The 22,252-nt window shown below is 37.1% G+C and overlaps 1 protein-coding gene across 1 annotated transcript in view; it reads left to right on the forward strand.

Annotated features, from left to right (window-relative positions):
* Positions 1–22,252, forward strand: part of TTN (titin) — a 284,216-nt gene that overhangs the window by 17,099 nt on the left and 244,865 nt on the right. The window contains 25 exon segments of the mRNA XM_042780925.1: positions 309–446; positions 3,892–4,185; positions 4,292–4,414; positions 6,272–6,553; positions 6,837–6,902; positions 7,686–7,944; positions 8,143–8,203; positions 8,318–8,533; positions 9,836–9,978; positions 10,932–11,137; positions 11,749–11,982; positions 12,088–12,332; positions 13,387–13,658; positions 13,783–13,947; positions 14,045–14,213; positions 14,318–16,011; positions 16,149–16,430; positions 17,061–17,327; positions 17,421–17,693; positions 17,819–18,082; positions 18,167–18,427; positions 20,216–20,476; positions 21,093–21,356; positions 21,447–21,707; positions 21,864–22,124. Of these exon segments, the coding sequence (XP_042636859.1) occupies positions 309–446; positions 3,892–4,185; positions 4,292–4,414; positions 6,272–6,553; positions 6,837–6,902; positions 7,686–7,944; positions 8,143–8,203; positions 8,318–8,533; positions 9,836–9,978; positions 10,932–11,137; positions 11,749–11,982; positions 12,088–12,332; positions 13,387–13,658; positions 13,783–13,947; positions 14,045–14,213; positions 14,318–16,011; positions 16,149–16,430; positions 17,061–17,327; positions 17,421–17,693; positions 17,819–18,082; positions 18,167–18,427; positions 20,216–20,476; positions 21,093–21,356; positions 21,447–21,707; positions 21,864–22,124 (6,961 nt within the window).

Genomic DNA, 22,252 nt, shown 5'->3' on the forward strand with positions numbered 1-22,252 from the left:
TTCCATCTATAACATTTGTAGTTCGATTTATTCACCATTATTCTTTGCATGAAGATTAGCATTTTTACCTTGAAATTTTAAAAACCAATATAGGACATCATTTAGAAATTTTTTTTTTTTTCAGAGCTAACATTTCTAAATGTTGTGATTTCCCCTCAGTATATGCAAATATTGCCAAGTGAAATTTAACTTCTCTTGTGTAGTTAATCTTGAATAACTTCATCTTGCATCCCCACTGGGGGCGGGTGGTCATGTCATGTATCTGAAGTCTTGTGGAGCTTAAATCTTGATTTTACTATAATAATCAGATAAGAAAGGAAGCTGAGAAAATTGCCCTCTCAACAATAGCAGTTGCTACTGCTAAAGCCAAAGAACAAGAAGCAATACTGAAAACTAGAGAAGGAATGGCTACTAGACAAGAACAAATCCAAGTTGCTCATGGAAAGGTGACTATTCCAAGTATAAAATCTCCTATTAAAATACATTAATATCAAATCTCATGTGAAACCCCCAATTATAATACATTAATACCGATTACCAGAATTTCTTATGTATGAAATACTATTAACCTATTTTTTATTATAACTGAACAATTGGTAACTAAAAACCAGATTATTTATTATTGTTAATATTACTACATATTCCCCTTCCCCACTTATCTCTTCACTATTTCCAACCTTTTATTATTAATATCTAAAAATCCTCTACAACTTTACTGAAATTGCATGTAGAGAATCCATGAACACAAAATCATATAAGTAAATGGTTAATCTTGTTTACTGAGAAGAGGATGTGTGTTTTGAGGTGGTCATAAATTCAGTATATAATATTGTAGAGTATGGACTTATTTTAGGAATTTTTTCATGATTTTTCTTTATGTGAAACTTTTTTTCCCCCTCTGTAAATATCAAATGAGAAAAGAAGCTGAGAAAATTATAGAATGTTCTGTAGCTGCTCCCACTAAAGCTAAACATGATGCAATATTATAATCTAGAGAAGAAACTACCCAACCAGAATAAATATACATAAGCTGTGAAAAAATGACTGAATCATTTTGTAGCTATGAATTTTTATGAATTAACCTATTTCCCCTAACTGTCATTTACCCTAAGTGAGATATTGACCTAATTTTATTCTCTATTGCTAATACAGTGTTTGAAAATTAGCAAAAGTTTTGTGTTTTAATAAGTATCATAGCTGAGCCTTATTTGTATTTCTCTCCATGTCATTTTCTGTCTCTACATCTTTAATTTATTTTTTTAAATATATGATTCAGGATCAACTTCTCAAACCTTTATCCAGGTATATTTAATGGCATATTTGCCTCCCAGAAGTCTCATAGGATAACACAATCTCCAATATATAACTTTCTTCATGTATGATTAATTTTTTCTTCCTATTCCACAACATATATATTTGACTATCTTACTTCTGTTGTTAAAAATTAGCTGAGGATGAAAGCTGAGCAAATGTCTATGCCTAAGGTAGTATCCACCACTGCAAAATCTACTGAACCGACCTCACTGCCATGGACTAGAAAAGGATTTGCTACCAAGCAAGAACAAATACATCTTTTTCATGAGGAAGTGAAAACTCATGCTGTGGAGGTGAAAAGCATTGTTTCATCCCATTTCATCATCCATCAGCTCTCATAACTGTCCACCCATCTAGAGGTCATGTGCTCCTAGTGTTCCATTTAATTGCTTAACTGATCAACAAAACATCACAGATGATTTAGATTCATTCCAAGTTCTCCAATGGTGGAAGAGTTGACATTTGTATTTTTGAAAAGCCATATTAAATAACACTTTTCTTTGTGTCTCCTAAATTAATTCTCAGCACTTAAATGAGCGTGAATTGGGGTCTCCTAGTCCAATGCTTATTTCTGCTTGTCTAGCTTCCAAAAATATAAAGGCTATTATAGTCCTCTAAGAAATTAAAGCAGCTGCCAGCATAGAGGACTCATTTATAGTTGTCCACCGAAAAATATATGTATATAGATTTTGTATATATTAATCAAGGAAAACTATGTAGCTGCTTTCCCAATTTAAAATGTTCTACCATAATTAGGATTTTTTGCATAAGTTTTCATTTAAGAGCAGGATTTGTATGAGTTTTAGACAAATGACAATTTCTTTCAGTCTAATTTTCTCGCTGTTAAACTAAAACTCAACCTGACTACCTTGTAGACTGGTTGAAATGCTCAATGAAATATCTAAATGGAATTACTCCATAGGCAAAGTAATATACATATAACATATATTCATACATATAAACAATATACATATAGATATATAAAAATTAGTGTCCTTTGAAAATGTTAATATTTTAAAATATCTACAAATTAAAACTTAACTAATAGTCTACATGGGTTTTTTGTTTATCTTTTTTAACGAAAACAAGCAGATAAACTTAATTTACCAAAGCCTCACATATTTTATAGTTACTTGTGAGATGCAATCTAAAGTGAGGATTGTATTTGTGGTCCTTCAAGGAAGACTGGATTGTTTGTGTCTTCCTTCCCGGGAAGGATGAACTGGATGAAGCCTATGAAAACTAAAGGCCCAATTCCATCCCAAAAACCCTCATTTATATTCTAAACTATTTAGGGAATTTTTTTTTTTTTTAAGAAAAATAGGTAACCTGTTTGGAAAAAAAAAATTAAAACTTCAGAATCACTCAAGATTCTAGTCATAGCAGAAAAAGAAAGATGGACATTAATTCAGTATTCCAGCATTACTTTTAAAGTACACTGGATGGGTATGGTGATGTGATTATAGCAATAGACTGTTTCCCTGGACTGCATAGCATCGCAATATGTAAGCCAAATCAACTGGTCTGCCTTTTTAAGAACAGAAACATCCTTGCAGACTACTTTCCCATTTATGTTCATCAGATTTATAGAAATGAGAAAATAACATTTCTTTTCCTTCTTTGCTTTAATTCCCAGCAATAATGAAAGTAAATTGAACTTCTATGTGTAAGGTTTTCTCTTGAATCCCAACATGATAACATGTTCATTTTAATCACCATATTTTCATTCATGTGTTTTAAGAGATATGTTTTCTCATAGTAAATCTTATCCCTAGGGAATCTTAAGTAAATTAATAAGATCACTGCATGTTCGTGCGCTTTCATGTTATCTCATATTTGCATGCAACCATCCAACTCTGAAGCAACTGATATTTCTGGATGAGGATAAGACAGTATTTGAGTGCATATTTATCACTGCTGTCATTGTGTCTATGTCAGACTAATGATCAATAAGATAGTAAAAGTCATCAGTGGGGATAACCAGCCCCAAGGTTCTGATTTCCCAAGCTCTGACTGACTCTCTGCCTCAGATAAATTACTACAAAAACTCAAAATCTCCTTACTATTTCATATATATCTTGTGTCCTCCTATGCTGTGTCTATGTGATTTAATCTCCCATATAATTAAGCAGGTTTATATAGAGAGTATATAAACAGCTATCTATGCAATATAATAATGAGATGTTAAGCTCCTAGATGTGTGTATGAGTTTCATTTCTGGAGACATTATACATTGCAATATAACATGAATGCCATCTGTCTGTCATGCTTCTAGTTATTTGTTCTTAAGGGCTATCCTGGGGGAAGAAGCCCGGGTGGTGTAATGGTACTAGGTGCTAACTGAAAGGTTGGTGGCTCAAACCCACCAGCCGCTCCACAGGAGAAAAGACCTGGCAGTCTGCTCCTGTAAAGATTACAGCCTGGGAAACCTATGAGGCACTTTTCCTATCATATAGTGTCACTATGAGTTGCAATTGATTTAACGGCATACAATACCAGTACCAACACATCCTAGAAGGGGATGTCCCAGACTGACTTTGACATTACTATGCATTAATTCTGCAACATTGTCTCCAGGTGGACGTTGGGAAAAAGGCTGAAGCAGTAGCCACAGTCGTTGCTGCAGTAGACCAGGCCCGTGTCAGAGAACCCAGAGAGCCTGGGCACCTTGAGGAGGCATATGCTCAGAAGACCACTGTGGAATATGGATACAAGGAGCATGTGTCTGCCGCAAAGGTAGCGGAGCAACCCCAGCGTCCAGCCTCAGAACCTCATGTTGTCCCTAAAGCAGTCAAGCCTAGAGTGATCCACCCTCCTTCTGAGACTCATGTCACAACTACTGATCAAATGGGAATGCACATATCATCACAGGTGAGTCCGCTGTTCCCTGATTCCTCACCACATTCCAGGGGAAAGTAACCTTGACTGCTGTGGTCATCTGGTGAACAGTGGTATCACTGAGTTTCATTCCATGCAGATCAAGAAAACAACAGACCTAACAACTGAAAGATTAGTCCATGTGGATAAACGCCCCCGCACAGCAAGCCCTCACTTTACTGTTTCAAAAATTTCTGTTCCTAAGACAGAACACGGATATGAGGTAAGAAGTTAAAGAGCATAATAAATATCTAGCTCAAAAGAAATAAGTATCTAACACATGATGTTCTTGTTTGTAGGCTGACATGGGGCTCTTTTCAGTGATGTCTGTTTGTATTATGATAGATTCAGAAGCCCCTAAAGTCTGATTTCTGAAATTTTCCCAGTAGGATAAGCATAGAATAGCAAGGGGTTATCTTATGCCTCCAAGAGCACACACAAACACATACAGGTGTCTCTCTGCTTTATATTTCAGCCGTAGCTCAAACTCAGATACTTTGATTACTATTGTTATAAAGATTTTGTAAAGGGTGGTGAGTTATACAGTTTAAGGAATACTGTGGTGCAATCGCTAAAGTGCTTGACTGCTAACCAAAAGGTTGGTAGTTTGAACCCATCAGTGGCTCCACGGGAGAAAGACCTGGTTATCAGCTTCTGTAAGATTACAGCCTAGAAAACACTATGGGGCAGTTATCCTATGCCACCTGGTGTCACTGTGAGTCGGAACTCACTCAGCGGCACCTAACAATGTCAGTTATACAGTTTGGTTTCCCTTATGCTGGAAGACACTTTAGAGGAACATAACTGTGAATATACTTCAAAAATAAGGACACGGTCATTGAGAAATCACTTACTGACATACTCAATGTTGTAAGATGGAGAAGTAGTACTGTGTGGTGTTTGGATTAGATTTTGGAATCAAACAGTACTAGACTAGAAACTTAATTTGGCCTAGGATTAGTTCTATTCTCAGGGGAACTTCCCAAGCCCATTGCCATAGAGTCAATTCCAACTCATAGGGACCCTACAGCATAGAATAGAACTGTCCCATGGGATTTCCAAGGCTATATATCCTTATGGAAGCAGACTGCCACATCATTCTCCCATGGAGCAGCTGGTGGGTTCGAACCACTGATCTTTAACCACTGCACCACCACACCTCCTTCAAGGAAAGTCAGTCCATGTAAAAACCTTAGCAAGTTGACAAACATAATAATCCTCAATTGTAGTCACTGTTGTTCTTATGATGCAGACCTGAGACAACGAAGCTAAACTTTCTATGCCTACAAAGGATTGTGAGGTATATACAGTGAAATCTGTGAGACCCAGAAATCATGGCACTGCTTTGCTTTTTTGGGTCTCAAGTTTTCTGCCCTTGACACAGGGTACAGCTTACCAGTTTTCTGTAGCTGTCTGTTAGTGGAAAATATTTGATGTTTCCTTCTCTGACAGGTTTCTTCCTGACACAGGTTATGGTTTTTACTGATTTTACCATATAATTCCTATATTTGATAAAGTATCCAAATTACTATTGAAACTGAATAACCATAGACAGTTACCAAATAAAAATTGTGAGAAAGCCTTTAAAAAATTTTTTCTGAACATCTTCATGTTTGCCTTTCACACAATTTGAGGCTACAACCCAAATGTGCTATTTCAAAAGTAGCTCTTAGGAATTTACCAAGTATTTAATAACTTCTTGATGTTGCCTTTTCCACTGTAGTATTTTAAAATGCAGCATTTAGAAGGATGGTTAAGTGAAAATTTATAACTGAGCTTTAGAAGACCCTTTATGATAATAGCTGCAAAATAAGAGGTTTCTTAATACAACTCTTCTATAAAAAAAAAAAAATTTAAATATGATATTTCACAAACTAGCAAGAATGAGAATGAGGTTTATAACTGTCTTATTTCTAGCTGATTTTCATCAACTGTAAGAGTGATAATAAAAACACTGAGAAACAGACCACGTGAAAAATAAACTCAGGTTCAATACAAGAATCCTAGTGGCAAATCACCTCTGAATGATGCTTTAGATGACGGTTAACTTACTTTATTTTCTGGCTTCCATTCCATCCAGGCATCAATAGCCGGTAGCGCTATGGCCACATTACAAAAAGAGTTGTCAGCCGCTTCTTCTGCTCAGAAGATCACCAAATCGGTGAAGGCTCCTACTGTGAAGCCTGTGGAGACTAAAGTAAGGGCAGAGCCCACGCCCTCACCACGGTTGCCGTTCGCTGACATGCCAGACACTTACAAGAGTCAAGCTGGCATTGAAGTGAAAAAGGAACTAGGGGTGACCATCACTGGCACCACAGTCCGTGAAGAGCACGTTGAAGCACTGCTCAGGCATGAAGCCAAGGTTAGTCACTGGATTTCACTCTTTCTTGATCAGGGCTGGGCACCTGACCAATTTGTCCTGCAGAAGTAATCAACGAGGAGTCTTGCCTTTCTCCTTTACCATGTTCAAGCTTAATTTTATTGAACATGGGGTTAGTCAAAGATCTTTTTCTCAAATTATTTTCTACTAAAAGGACAAGTGCCCTATGCTAAGTTTTTTTGTTTTGTTTTGTTTTGTTTTGTTTTGTTTTTGAGATTTCCCTGTTTGAGGCGGTATTTTGTTGACATCTTCTGTACAATTGTAGGTAACAGAAACAGCAAGAGTGCCTGCACCTGCTGAAATACCTGTGACCCCACCAACTTTAGTCTCAGTGAGTAAATTTGATTGTGTTGGACTATGTGTGTATGTGGTTAAATAATATTAATACGTGTTTGCACAAATCAGTTTTCCATCTTCACTGGAAAATGGAATTAGTGAATTTAAAATACTTTAAACCCGCGTACGAAAAGGGGAATTCATTTATTCAACAGATAGGTAATGAGCTATTACTATAAGAAATCATAGTAAAATCAATCAACCCAGCTCTCTTTGAAATCTTTGCCTTGCTATCAGAGAAAATGTATATAAACAAGTATAATAAAATGTAGAATTCTGGTGATAAGTACCTAACAGAGGGAGAATGCACCGGAGAATAGATAGCATTTGCTGCTGAATGTTAACAGCTTCTGTTAGATTTGAATATGTGAGAATAACAGAAGGTACAGAGTTGCCCTATTGTATGGAATTAGGATAGTTCCACACCAAGAACTTGAAAATGCCTGATCTTAACTTGCCATTTTGTGGTAATTAGTATGTGCAAGTTCAAACTCCCATACTGTTGTAGCGTATAGAGATGATTAATGGATATGCACACATATCACTATTTCCTTTTTTATTGAGATAAAATTGCCTAAAATGACACAAGTTAGGAAGATCTCCAGAGTAGACCCCAAAAGACTAACTTACTAATATAAAAGTCTTTTACTTATTAAGTGTCTGCTTTGACTTGTTATTGTAAGTTTCATTTCAAATGAAAAATTGGTCATTTCAGTGTTTTTCACATGTATAACTTATTGCCACTAATTGTATTATTTCCTTTTTCTTCTCTCTTTAGGGCTTGAAAAATGTGACTGTCATAGAAGGTGAATCTGTCACCTTGGAATGCCACATCTCTGGATACCCATCCCCAACAGTGACATGGTACAGAGAAGACTACCAAATAGAAAGTTCTATTGATTTCCAGATAACCTTCCAGAGTGGAATTGCTCGGCTTATGATTCGTGAAGCCTTTGCAGAAGACAGTGGGAGATTCACTTGCAGTGCTGTGAATGAGGCTGGAACCGTCAGCACGTCCTGCTACCTAGCTGTGCAGGGTGAGTAGCCACATCCCCCAACCCTCCTGCACATGTCACCACTCTCACCCGACGTTCCTTTACACATCAAGGTGTCCACATCTTTTGGAATCGAGGGCTAGATTAAGGTGGTCAGCATAACTGTCAATGCTAGGCAAGAGTTTCTTATGAAATGGACTAAATGCCTGGCTTAAATGATAAACTTTTGTCTTTCTCTAGTATCAGAAGAATTTGAAAAGGAAACAACTGTGGCTGAGAAAGTTACCACAGAAGAGAAACGGTAAAATGTTCCGTTGCTAACTAGCTTCATTTCTGGTACAGTTTTCATTTTAAGTCCCTTTGTTATTGGCAAAATGGGACCCAAAAACTAATATGAAGGGAATTCTCTTTCCAGCTTTGTCGAGTCAAGAGATGTGGTGATGACTGACACCAGCATCATGGAAGAACAAGCAGGGCCCGGAGAACCTGCCGCTCCCTTCTTCATCACAAAGCCAGTGGTCCAGAAACTGGTGGAAGGTGGCAGCATTGTGTTTGAATGCCAGGTTGGTGGCAACCCGAAGCCCCATGTCTACTGGAAGAAATCTGGTGTTCCTCTGACAACTGGATACAGGTATTTGGATGGCTGGATGATCAAATTTCCTGTCATTTGAATGATGTGTATGCAAAGCCTTGAGAAAAGTAGTATTTACTTACTTCATCATCCCTGAAATGTAGCTTCTTTTATTGTAAAGTCTTCATAGTTTTTTTTAAGATGTTTTCACTTTTTTTGTGTTTTTACAAAGTTTTATTGAGGAGTGAAGCTATGGTACAAAAGCAAATGGAAGAAATATTCCTTTATAATTTAATTTATACTGATTGCTGCTAAGCCAATTCTAACTCATAGCAACCCTACAGTGACCTTATAGGACAGAGGAGAACTGCCCCGAAGGGTTTCCAAGGTTGTAATCTTTGCAGAAGCACACTGCTACATCTTTCTCCTGCAGAGTAGCTGGGGTTCGAACCACCAATCTTTTGGTTAGCAGCCAAGTTCTTAACCACTGTGCCAGCAGGGCTCCTACAATTTAATTTATAGTGCTAATGAAATAAAGAAAAATATCATAGATTTTTCACATTCATCCATACACCTATTCTTCCAGGAAGAATTTGAGGCAATTTTCATAAAATTATATATAACTAAATCATTAAAAGATAAAAGAATAAAGGTCACTTGTTGTTGTTATGTGCCATCAAGTCGGCCCTGACTCATAGCGACCCCTACTTGGGTTTCCAAGGCAGTATCACTACAGAAGTAGATTGCCCAACCTTTCTCCAGAGGAGTGGCTGGTGGGTTTGACTTAGTGGGGGGAAAAATAGTTATACATGAAAATTTATGCTAAAAAAGTTGCTGCAATTGAATACAAACTTTAGCTCTAAATTACCTACAACTTGAGACAAAACAAAATAATCTGAGAATGTAGCTATCATATCTTAAGAAGAAGAAATGTAGTAGATTAGATGCTTAAAACTAAAATAAAGGAATTATTTTGATTATTCGTTTGATTTTCAAATGAAACAATGAACAAAATAATGAACAAAGAAAAAATACCTTCTGTTAAAATGACCTCATTACTTGCTAATCACTGAAGCAATATTTTCAGCTGACTTCTATTCCATGTGGTATTTTATTCTATTTTTCACATTAAGGAATATATGAATATTACTTAAAATGAAAATATTAGCTTCTTTGGCCTTCATTACTTGTATCCACGTATTTTTTAAATTTTGAGCAATCTTACTGTTACTGTCTGTGGTGGTGATTATTCATGGTTTTGGGCTTACTGAATTTTAAACCACAGTTCATTAACAAGTAAGTCAATTCTTTTCTTCATTCAAGCATTATTTGTAACTGAAATGTTGATTTATTTGCCTAAAGATACAAAGTGAGTTATAAGAAAGAAACTGGTGAGTGCAAACTGGTGATTTCTATGACTTTTGCCGATGATGCTGGAGAATACACAATTGTTATTCGTAATAAACATGGAGAAACTTCTGCATCTGCTTCCTTGCTTGAGGAAGGTGAGTATAACTCCAAGCACTTCCTATGAGCATGGTAAGAATTGTAATGCAGGGGTAGCAGTGCTGTGTGTTTGTTGAAAGGATTCTTGCAGTAACCAGAGCTAGACTACCTCTGTCTCTATCACTCCCCTCTCTTGACCTCAGCTGTTCAGGGAATGCTTTAGACAAAATGACGTCAAAGGTATGCTGATGCTAAACATTTAAGATTCTAACAGTAGTTTCTATTCGGTGCATTAGTTTCTAGACATATACCATACCTTTGAATACACAGAGATTCGAAACCCGGTTGTCTTCTAAATCCAGGCAGATAACATTACTGAGTGCCAGGAAAGCAACGGCAAACTGTCTTAAGAGGGCAGTGGCTTCACAATTCTATGGGACACATGATCTGGGTTCAGTGTTGCTGGAGTTGCCAATATTTTAAAGATAAACTGGGAAGCAGGATTTTCACTGTTCATAAGTAATTTGGAAAAAGAAAATGTAATACTATTCAGACCAAACAAAACGTATGCATGGGCTGCCATTGTCTTAGGTAGCACCTAACATTTACAAATGACCATCTCATACTCTGTCTCATTTGATCTTCATGACACCCTTAAGAGGAAGTTAGGATATTATCCCATTTAGCAAATAAAACACCCACGACCAGAAAGGTAAATCAATTGCCTAAAATGACACAAGTTAGGAAGATCTCCAGAGTAGACCCCAAAAGACTAACTTACTGATATGAAAGTCTTTTACAATAAGTGCCTGCTTTGACTTGTTATTGTAAGTTTTCATTTCAAATTTTAGTGGAACAAATAATGAGCATTTTGATATTTGTAATGGTAGATATTTGGAAAATCTAAGTTGGGGTTATAAATTTACGCTATTGTAGGGCTTGCCTGAACAAATAATAAAGTGAATGTTTTTAATAAGCACATTAAAAAATTACCTTCTGTTCTTTATCCTAGCTGATTATGAGTCACTGATGAAGTCCCAGCATGAAATGCTTTACCAGACACAAATGACTGCATTTGTGCAAGAACCCAAAGTTGGAGAAACAGCACCTGGATTTGGATATGCTGACTATGAAAAAGAATATGAAAAAGAACAGGCTTTAATTAGGAAGAAAATGGCCAAAGATACTGTAATGGTCAGAACTTTTATAGAGGACCAGGTGAATATAAGAATTGTTGTTGTTGTTATGTGCCGTTGAGTCAGACCTGACTCATAGCGACCCCTCCTTGGGTTTCCCAGGCAGTATAACTATGGAAATTATAATACAAGAATAGTGACCAGATAAACCATGCCATAAATTATTCTTCCCTCCTACATGTCTTTTTGTTTGTTTGATATTTTCATTTTCAAGTGATGGTATTAGGGCTAGACTGCTATTAGGACCAGGTTCACTGCTGACAAGCTTTCTTAATGTTCATAACATGTTGTACACATGCAAGCATGCAGCTTGAGAAACAGCAATCACATATATACAGCAAAAGACAACTGTTAGCAAAACCATGTTTATTACTTCCAAGATCCCTTTACCTGTATGATGAACATCCTAAATATAACCCATACTCTTGGAATATCATTTTACCCAAGATGCCACAGCATTCACTGGCAAAGATGACTGTAATACAAATTAAAAAAAAAAAAAAAAAAGACTTCTAGAATTTTCTCCTAGTCAAAAACTCTTAATCCTTAGTTCTGTAACTAATACATATTCTTAAAGGATTTCTATCAGTGAGGATATATCTTTTTAACTAACTGTACCTTCTTACTACATAGGAATTCCATATTTCTTCCTTTGAAGAAAGACTTATTAAGGAAATTGAATACAGAATAATAAAGACTACATTAGAAGAACTTCTTGAAGAAGATGGAGAAGAAAAGATGTCAGTTGACATTTCTGAATCCGAAGCTGTTGAAGCCGGATTTGATTTAAGAATAAAAAATTACAGAATTCTTGAGGGGATGGGTGTTACTTTTCATTGCAAGATGTCTGGATATCCATTACCCAAGGTAAAATATGAACATTTATCATACCTCCATATCACAATAAAGGTACAAAAATGTTATAAGTGTTCAGTCTAAATTGTATTCACGTATGCATGGTTTTCTTCACAGATTGCGTGGTACAAAGATGGCAAGCGCATAAAACATGGAGAACGATACCAGATGGATTTTCTGCAAGATGGCAGAGCCAGTCTGCGTATTCCTGTTGTTCTTCCAGAAGATGAAGGAATCTATACTGCATTTGCCAGCAATATCAAGGGAAATGCAATTTGCTCCGGGAAGTTGTATGTAGAGCCTGCTGCACCCCTTGGAGCTCCAACTTACATACCCACACCAGAGCCAGTGAGCAGAATCAGGTAAGACTAGGGTTATTTAGTATCAGTAGGTTATAACACCTAATATTGCAGCAGCAAATTGCAATTATGTGAAGAAGAATTGCAGATGGTTATAGCACTGAACCTTGCCATTGCCGGTGCAGATTATTGCCAAGTGTTTTCATTTCTTGCCCCTGTGTAAAATGGGCAAATCATTTTTATCAGTATAGCATATTATGAATTTTCCTAGTGCTAAAACTATTATAATGATAGCTATCATTTATTTAACATCTGATTTTTACATACCTTGTCCCTAATTTGGTGTCCCTGATGGTGCAAATGGCTAATGTGCTCAGTTGCTAATCCAAACGTTGAGGTTTCATTCTACCCAGAGGTGGCTTGGGAAAGCCCTGCTGATACGCTTCTGAGAGGTCATAGCCCTGAAAGCCTTAGGAGCACAGTTACGTGCTCTCTGAAACATGTGGGATCACCGCAAATCAGAGTCAACACAACAACTCCTTTATTTTAATGCCTAATTTATACAAAAAACTGGATTATCAATGATTATTATTGCTATGTTAGAGATGGAAAAACTGAGGCTCTAAGATTTTATAAAAATTGACTTAGTTTACTCAACCTGTAAGTGCTGGCACCACTTGAAATCCAGGTCAGCCTGGCTGTAATGTGTAGATAGACATTGTTCCCAAATACAGTTTTCTCTTTTCCCCCCTTTTAGATGAAAGGAAGTATATTTCCTTTTTCCATTAATGTATTCATTGATTTATTTAGCCAATGAACGTTCATTGAGATGTTTTGGTAGTTGAATGAAAAATGTTTAGTGACTAATGAAATCTAGAGAATGAGGAAAGGAAATGATAAAGGATGATTCTGAGGTTTTGAGCAAGCGTTCCTGGATACATTGAATGACTACTGACTGTGATAGAAGATATAGGAGAAGGATAGCTTTCGGGCAATAAATAATGCACCCAATTTGGATTCCAGTGAGCCTGAAGTGCCTTCTTATAAATAAGAAGTTTATTTTGCTGAGGTTTTCTTTATATCACATGAAAAATATTACCTTTTCTTTGTTTTTCAGATCTGTCTCACCCCGTTCAGTGAGCAGGTCTCCTATACGCATGTCTCCAGCACGGATGTCTCCTGCAAGGATGTCACCTGCACGGATGTCCCCTGCAAGAATGTCCCCTGGACGTAGACTGGAAGAAACTGATGAGTCTCAACTTGAAAGACTGTATAAGCCAGTCTTTGTATTAAAACCCACTTCTTTCAAATGTTTGGAAGGGCAGACCGCCAGATTTGACTTAAAGGTTGTGGGTAGACCTATGCCAGAGACCTTATGGTTTCATGATGGTAAGTATCATAAGTTTTGCTTACAGATGATTAAATGCAAAAATAAGCTTATGCGTATGCCTGACAATTTAAAGGGCAAAAAAAACCCTACTTTAATATTTCTTTTCAAATTTATTTTTGACAGGCCAGCAAATTATCAATGACTTTACCCATAAAATAGTCATCAAAGAAGATGGTACCCAATCACTGATTATTGCACCTGCAGCACCTAGTGATTCTGGGGAATGGACTGTGATTGCCCAAAATCGGGCAGGCAGATCTTCTATTTCAGTGCTTTTAACTGTGGAAGGTATTTGCTCTTAAAATAAAGAGAAATTACATTGTCACATGGGTTATAAACATGTATCGCAGCCCTGTTACTCTAAATTGTGACATTTTTCTTTCAGCTGTGGAGCATCAAGTCAAACCAGTATTTGTGGAAAAACTGAAAAATGTCAATGTAAAGGAAGGTTCTCGACTTGAAATGAAAGTCAGAGCTACGGGTAGTCCTAACCCTGACATTGTGTGGTTGAAAAACAGTGAGATTATTGTACCCCATAAGTATCCAAAAATCAGGTAAGTATACTTGAAAATAGTAAAACTTAAGCTTATTAGACAACTCCTATTGCCAAAAAAGTAATACATTTTTCTTATCTTGATCATTTTTTCTCTTTTTATAGAATTGAGGGAACCAGGGGAGAAGCTGCCCTTAAAATCGATTCCACTGTCAGCCAAGATTCTGCCTGGTATACTGCAACAGCTATTAATAAGGCTGGCCGAGACACCACAAGATGCAAAGTAAATGTTGAAGTTGAATTTGCAGAGCCTGAACCAGAGAGAAAATTAATTATCCCACGAGGGACATATAGAGCAAAGGAGATTGCAGCCCCAGAATTGGAGCCCCTCCATTTGCGATATGGTCAAGAGCAATGGGAAGAGGGAGACCTCTATGACAAAGAAAAACAACAGAAGCCATTTTTCAAGAAAAAACTTACTTCCTTAAGACTCAAGCGCTTTGGACCTGCCCACTTTGAATGCAGGCTAACACCGATTGGTGACCCAACCATGGTGGTGGAATGGCTCCATGATGGAAAGCCACTTGAAGCAGCCAACAGGCTCCGTATGATCAATGAATTTGGGTATTGTAGCCTTGATTATGGAGTTGCTTATTCTAGAGACAGCGGTGTCATTACTTGCAGAGCCACTAACAAATATGGAACAGATCACACATCTGCTACTCTTATTGTTAAAGATGAGAAAAGTCTTGTGGAAGAATCTCAATTGCCTGAAGGAAGAAAAGGCTTACAGAGAATTGAAGAATTAGAGAGAATGGCTCATGAAGGTGCACTTACTGGTGTAATAACAGATCAGAAAGAGAAGCAAAAGCCAGATATTGTCTTGTTCCCAGAACCAGTAAGAGTACTTGAAGGGGAGACTGCTAGATTCCGCTGCCGAGTGACAGGCTACCCTCAGCCCAAAGTCAACTGGTATCTCAATGGACAGCTCATCCGCAAAAGCAAAAGGTTCAGAGTTCGCTATGATGGCATTCATTATCTGGACATCGTGGACTGCAAATCATATGATACAGGTGAAGTCAAGGTCACTGCAGAAAATCCTGAAGGTGTAATAGAGCATAAAGTGAAGCTTGAGATCCAGCAGAGGGAAGATTTTAGGTCTGTCCTTAGGCGAGCACCTGAGCCCAAGCCAGAATTTCACATACATGAACCTGGAAAACTTCAATTTGAAGTTCAAAAAGAAGATAGACCTATTGACACCAGGGAAACCAAAGAAATTGTGAAGCTGAAAAGGGCTGAAAGAATTACTCATGAAAAGGTGTCTGAAGAGTCAGAAGAACTGCGCAGTAAATTCAAGCGCAGAACAGAGGAGGGATATTATGAAGCCATTACCGCTGTAGAGCTTAAATCTCGTAAGAAGGATGAGTCCTATGAAGAACTCCTAAGGAAGACAAAAGAAGAGCTTCTCCACTGGACCAAAGAGTTAACTGAAGAGGAGAAGAAAGCCCTCATGGAAGAAGGAAAAATCACTATTCCAACTTTTAAACCTGATAAAATTGAACTAAGTCCAAGTATGGAGGCCCCCAAAATCTTTGAAAGGATTCAAAGCCAAACAGTAGGCCAAGGATCTGATGCACACTTCCGGGTCAGAGTTGTCGGGAAACCAGACCCTGAATGTGAATGGTATAAAAATGGTGTAAAAATAGAGCGCTCTGACCGAATCTACTGGTACTGGCCTGAAGACAATGTTTGTGAATTGGTCATTAGGGATGTGACTGCTGAGGACTCTGCCAGCATCATGGTGAAAGCCATCAATATAGCTGGGGAAACCTCTAGCCATGCATTCCTACTCGTCCAAGGTACTTTGAATCTTTCTCATTTGATGAGTCTTTTCTATCTTTATCCATGAGTATCCATTTGTGAATTTCTTGTTTTTCTTTTCTCGATACTCAAATTATGAACTTAATGTAATGCGCTTTTGTTGTCGTTCTTGTAGCCAAGCAATTGATCACTTTCACACAAGAATTACAAGACGTTGTTGCTAAGGAAAAAGACACCATGGCAACCTTTGAATGCGAAACATCAGAACCATTTGTCAAAGTGAAATGGTATAAAGATGGTATGGAAATTCATAAGGGAGATAAGTATAGGATGCATTCTGACAGAAAGGTTCACTTCCTTTCTGTATTGACAATTGACACATCTGACGCTGAAGACTACAGCTGTGTACTTGTAGAAGATGAAAATGTAAAAACAACAGCTAAACTTATTGTGGAAGGTAATAAATTATGTTTTCATTGTTTACTTAAGCTTTAAAGAAACCCTTAGTATGTGATAAAAGTAACTATGCAATTTTCCTATCATAAAAATAAGTATTTGGGAATTGGATATCACAAGAATCATGACTTTATATTGCTAATTTAGAATATTGGCAATTTGGATTTTTAAAGAGCAAGGTTATTTTGATGTCTCCTATTTTAATTTTTATTGAAGTACATTAAAACCTATGAAAGCCAGAACCTGTGTAGGATGGAAACTTCTCAGAAAAGGAAAATTCAAATATTTTCCACTAAAACAAGCAATAGAAAAGTAGTGACTGCACCCTGTCATAGGTGGAAAATTTACAAGACCCAGAAAAACAAGGCAGGCCTGCTGAGTTCCAGCTCTCACAGCTTTCACTGTATAATATAACTCACTGTTTAAAAAAAAAAAAAAATTATTTAAAGTTAAAATAACTTCTTTTTATTGAAAATTTATTTCTCAGTCCATCAGCAGGTAGATAGTAAAAATAGTCCTGGTAGCATAGGGGAGATAAGAAATATGTAAGATATTGATGGTATCCTAAGTCTAAATGTCTAAATGCAAAACTCTTCCAGAAAGATCAATTTCTCTTTATCTTGTACCTCAGGTGCAGTCGTTGAGTTTGTGAAAGAGCTTCAGGACATAGAAGTTCCAGAATCATATTCAGGAGAGTTAGAATGCATTGTATCCCCAGAAAATATAGAAGGCAAATGGTATCATAAGGGTGTGGAGCTTAAATCCAATGGCAAATATACAATTACATCTCGCCGTGGACGTCAGAACCTCACAGTCAAGGATGTGAACAAAGAGGATCAGGGAGAATACAGCTTTGTCATCGATGGGAAAAAGACAAGTTGTAAACTGAAGATGAAACGTAAGTCTTCCCACTCCTGTTGGCCTGTATTAAGCATCATTATGGTTCGTTTATAAAAATGATCATAACTTATTTCTTCCTCATATTTTGCAGCCCGTCCCATTGCTATCCTACAAGGACTTAGTGATCAAAAAGTCTGTGAGGGTGACATTGTTCAGCTTGAAGTCAGAGTCTCCTTAGAAAATGTGGAAGGCGTCTGGATGAAAGATGGCCAAGAAGTACAGCCCAGTGACAGAGTTCACATTGTGATAGACAAACAGTTACACATGTTGCTCATTGAAGACATGACTAAGGAGGATGCTGGGAACTACTCCTTCACCATTCCCACCCTTGGACTTTCCACCAGTGGGCGTGTCTCTGTTTATAGTGAGTGTGAAATATACATAGTTTTATGTTTACATTGTCAAGTGGGATAGGGAACTTTAATGAGCAGATATGTGAAATGGATTCATATTCATAATTCTTCTATTTCTGTGTGTGTGGCTTTGCAGCTGTTGATGTGGTAACACCTCTAAAAGATGTTAATGTGCTTGAGGGTACCAAGGCTGTGCTTGAATGTAAGGTCTCAGTCCCTGATGTGACTTCTGTTAAATGGTACTTACATGATGAACAAATCAAACCCGATGATCGCGTTCAAGCCATTGTCAAAGGAACAAAGCAGCGACTGGTGATAAATCGGACCCATGCTTCTGATGAAGGACCTTACACGCTGATGGTTGGCAGAGTTGAAACCAGCTGTAATCTCTTGGTAGAAAGTAAGGATTCTTCCATCTACATAATCATTTTTTAAGTGTTCTACTTTCCCAGAATAATAACTACATCTTTATTTTTTTCCCCAGAAATTAAAATTATCAGAGGTCTTCGTGACATTACCTGTACAGAAACCCAAAATGTGGTCTTAGAGGTTGAGCTGTCCCATTCAGGAATTGATGTCCTATGGAATTTTAAGGACAAGGAAATCAAACCCAGTTCTAAATATAAAATTGAAGCTCATGGAAAAATATATAAGCTGACAGTCTTAAATATGATGAAGGATGATGAAGGAGAATATACATTTTATGCTGGAGAAAATATGACATCTGGGAAACTTACCGTGGCAGGTTGGTGTATTTATCATTTAGCCTAAGGTCTTATATAGTATGATTATATTCTTTTAAGATACTATTCATTGTTGACCAATTCTCCCCAAATTCCCCTAAGTTTCCCAGTCCCATCCATGCCTCTGCTTATGCTGAGGTAATAACACCCTCAACACTGTCCCTGCTACTCTAAATGTTTTTCCCGATCTACCAAAAAGCTATTTCCTCCATTCAGCCTTCTTTCATCTCCCTCTTTGTTTAGGATTTCTTCTTCCTCCAAATTCAGGATCACTTTGTATGTCTCTTTCATTGTCCTTGTCATATACCTGTCTTATTCCTTGTTTCTTCTTTCCCCTCAGAGTATGAGCTCCTGAAATTTGGAATTTCTTACTCTTATTTGTGTATTTTAATATATTACACATGATAGATGAACAATAACATTATTGAATTGAGCTTCATTTAGATTTTTGTATTTTAAACACATTTATACAGCTCAATAAAAATAAGACCATACTCATTCAGCAGAAATTCTTAACTTTAAAGTGAAGAGTCAAAAATGTAAACCAATTTCCAAGAGAAGATTAGACGTTGTCCTTAAATTTTTTTGTTCATTACACTTTAAGTATTGAAGAATTGGATTATGGCACTCAGATTCAACCTATTTTGATGGCCATGACATCTGGTGTATAAGCAAGGCATGTGGTAATGGTGTATCTTATTTGACATGAAATTTTCATGGTTTATATCTCATTATATGATAAGATTTCTTTAGAGACTTTGACCATGAAAAGACTAAAAAAATGAGTTTTCAGTTCCTATACTCTTAATATAAATGATTTGTTTTTAATGTGTGAAAACGAGAAAAATCTCTGAGTCCCTCTGCAACTTCACTCACCGTTTTTTAAGTACCTACCACAGGCCAGATACTGCTAGGAACTCAGAACAAACAGGAATAAAACATGAAGTTTATTCCTAATAAATGCACGATTTCGGAAGGGACAGGTTCAAAAGCAACTAACTTGTTAAAGTAGTAAATATCTCAGACAGTAGATTATGGGACTGGGGACAATGAGGCAAGACTTCATAGAAGAGATGACATTTATTCTTCACACAGTGATTATGTGCAGGTATCCCTAATCTTATAGGAATATTGAAAATTTGGAAATTTTATTGAGCAAATTTTTCCCCCAAAATGAAACATCATACATATTCCAAGGAAATAATCCTTAGAAGACAAGTAGAATGCTTATGGGGGAAAAAAAAAGGAATTGAGATAGAGCCCATTCATATGATGGGCTGGGCAGAATCATGATCAGAATTCAGTATTAACCTTGACAGTTGTCTTTCCTTTGCAAAACTTCCCTGATTCCAGTATTTTTCCTAATTAGCAGTCATAAATACTTAGAATAAAGTATTCTAGTGACTTTTTTTCAATATGGGTGAAAATTGTATTAGTATGTCATGATGTTCAAAATCATGTTTTTATATTTGATATTTTATATCTAATTGAGCAAAGATAAAGGAGCCCTGGTGGCTAACGTGGCCAGTTGCTAACTGAAAGATCAGTTATCTGACTTTATTTCAAAAGTCAAATGGCCAAGCATTCTGCAGCAAAAAGATGTGGCAGTCTGCTTCTGTAAAGATTTACAGCCTTGGAAACTTTATGGGGCAGTTCTATTCTGTCCTACAGGGTTGCTATGAGTTGGAATTGACTTGACTATAGTGGATTTGCTTGGGTTTGGTGTAGAGATGTCTTTATTGTATAAATATTCTAAAGAGCTTCACTCTTTTACTTGTCATGTTCCAAAGGTGGAGCTATCTCTAAGCCACTCACAGATCAGACTGTAGCTGAGTCCCAGGAAGCTGTGTTTGAATGTGAGGTTGCCAACCCAGATTCAGAAGGTGAATGGTTGAAGGATGGCAAACATCTACCACTGAGTAAGAACATCAAAAGTGAATCTGATGGCCACAAAAGGAGACTTATCATTGCTGCCACCAAATTAGATGACATTGGAGAATACACCTACAAGGTGGCTACCTCTAAAACATCTGGCAAGCTCAAAGTTGAAGGTCAGTGATATAACAACGGATTTATCCTATTCAAATCATATTACATTCTTGCAATGATTATTTCAAAAGTCAAGTGGCATATCTATTTTGGATGCCATGAAGCTTCATTTTATAAAATCATTATAAACTCTAACCTTCTTTCTGAACCATATACTGCAAAATTGCTCCTCAAATGTGTTCATGTGAAACAGGCATTTCTTAGACTCTAGCTCTGCAGAATAACTCCATCAGCTGCTCTCATTCTCCATCTTTCTTTTACCCTTCTCTAATTAATCTGTTAAGCTATTGGTATATGGCTGTGTACACTTCATTGCATTCAAGTATAGAAATGCACATATGCACATTTCAGATTAGATACCAGATTTGGCTAAATACATTCAGAGAATCTTTTAAGACATGGGTGCTGCATAACCACGAAATATTTGTGGATTGCATCTAAGAAAACCCTACGAGGCAGTTCTGTGTCACATGGGATCACTATGAGTCAGAATTGACTCAATAGCACCCAATAACAACAATAAATCTTTTACAAAATGACCAGGTAATAATCCTGTTCAGGACTTCTTTTGCTCAATATCATCTCTATTTTCTAAACTCATCATACATTTACCTTCAGCTGTCAAAATTAAGAAGGCTCTGAGGAACCTCACAGTGACAGAGACACAGGATGCCGTTTTTACTGTTGAGCTCACACACCCTGATGTTAAAGGTGTCCAGTGGATCAAAAATGGTGTTGTGCTACAATCAGATGACAAGTATGATGTCTCTGTCAAAGGAACAGTTTACTCTCTCAGAATCAAAAACTGTGCCATTGTGGATGAGTCTGTTTATGGCTTCAAACTTGGGAAGCTAGGAGCCAGTGCCAGACTGCACGTTGAGAGTAAGTTGATTTTAAAACACTTTACGAATAGCCAACTCATGGTCACCATGAAGTTAACCATATCACTGATTCCTTCCATTTTCTTATTAGCTGTCAAGATCATAAAAAAGCCAAAGGATGTGACTGCCTTGGAAAATGCCACTGTTTCCTTTGAAGTCAGTGTCTCTCATGACACAGTTCCAGTAAAATGGTTCCACAAGAATGTGGAGATTAAGCCCAGTAACAAGCACAGACTAGTATCAGAAAGGAAGGTTCATAAGTTGATGCTACAGAATATTGCCCCCTCTGATGCTGGGGAATACACAGCTGTGGTGGGGCAACTGGAGTGCAAAGCAAAATTATTTGTGGAGAGTAAGTGTTTTGTTTTGTTTTTTAAGTATTATGTAGCCCCTAGGGCATTTCTCCCAACAATCCCTATGTATTCATTTACTTTGTGGTTTTTTAAAAATCTTTATTTTTTTAAAAAAATAAAATATACTAACTGACATGGTCTCTGATTTTCCCAAGCATTACATATTACAAAAACCATGAAAAATATCAAGGTGCCTGAGACCAAAACTGCCTCCTTTGAGTGTGAGGTTTCCCACTTCAATGTCCCTTCCATGTGGCTGAAGAATGGTGTGGAGATTGAGATGAGTGAGAAGTTCAAGATCGTTGTGCAGGGAAAACTCCACCAGCTGATTATCATGAACACCAGCACAGAGGACTCAGCAGAATATACGTTTGTCTGTGGCAATGACCAAGTTAGTGCCACGCTGACAGTGACCCGTAAGTTTAAAACAAAGAAGTTACATAGAATATTCAGTAGTTCATTGTTATTTTATAATCTACACTTTTCCTCTTTTAAGAACATTCCAAGATTCATTCTATGCTTGTATAATCCACATGATATTTAT

The sequence above is a fragment of the Orycteropus afer genome, unplaced genomic scaffold (genome assembly GCF_000298275.1).
Source record: "Orycteropus afer afer isolate SDZICR_OR568_19922 unplaced genomic scaffold, OryAfe1.0 scaffold00001, whole genome shotgun sequence".
NCBI lineage: Eukaryota > Metazoa > Chordata > Mammalia > Tubulidentata > Orycteropodidae > Orycteropus > Orycteropus afer.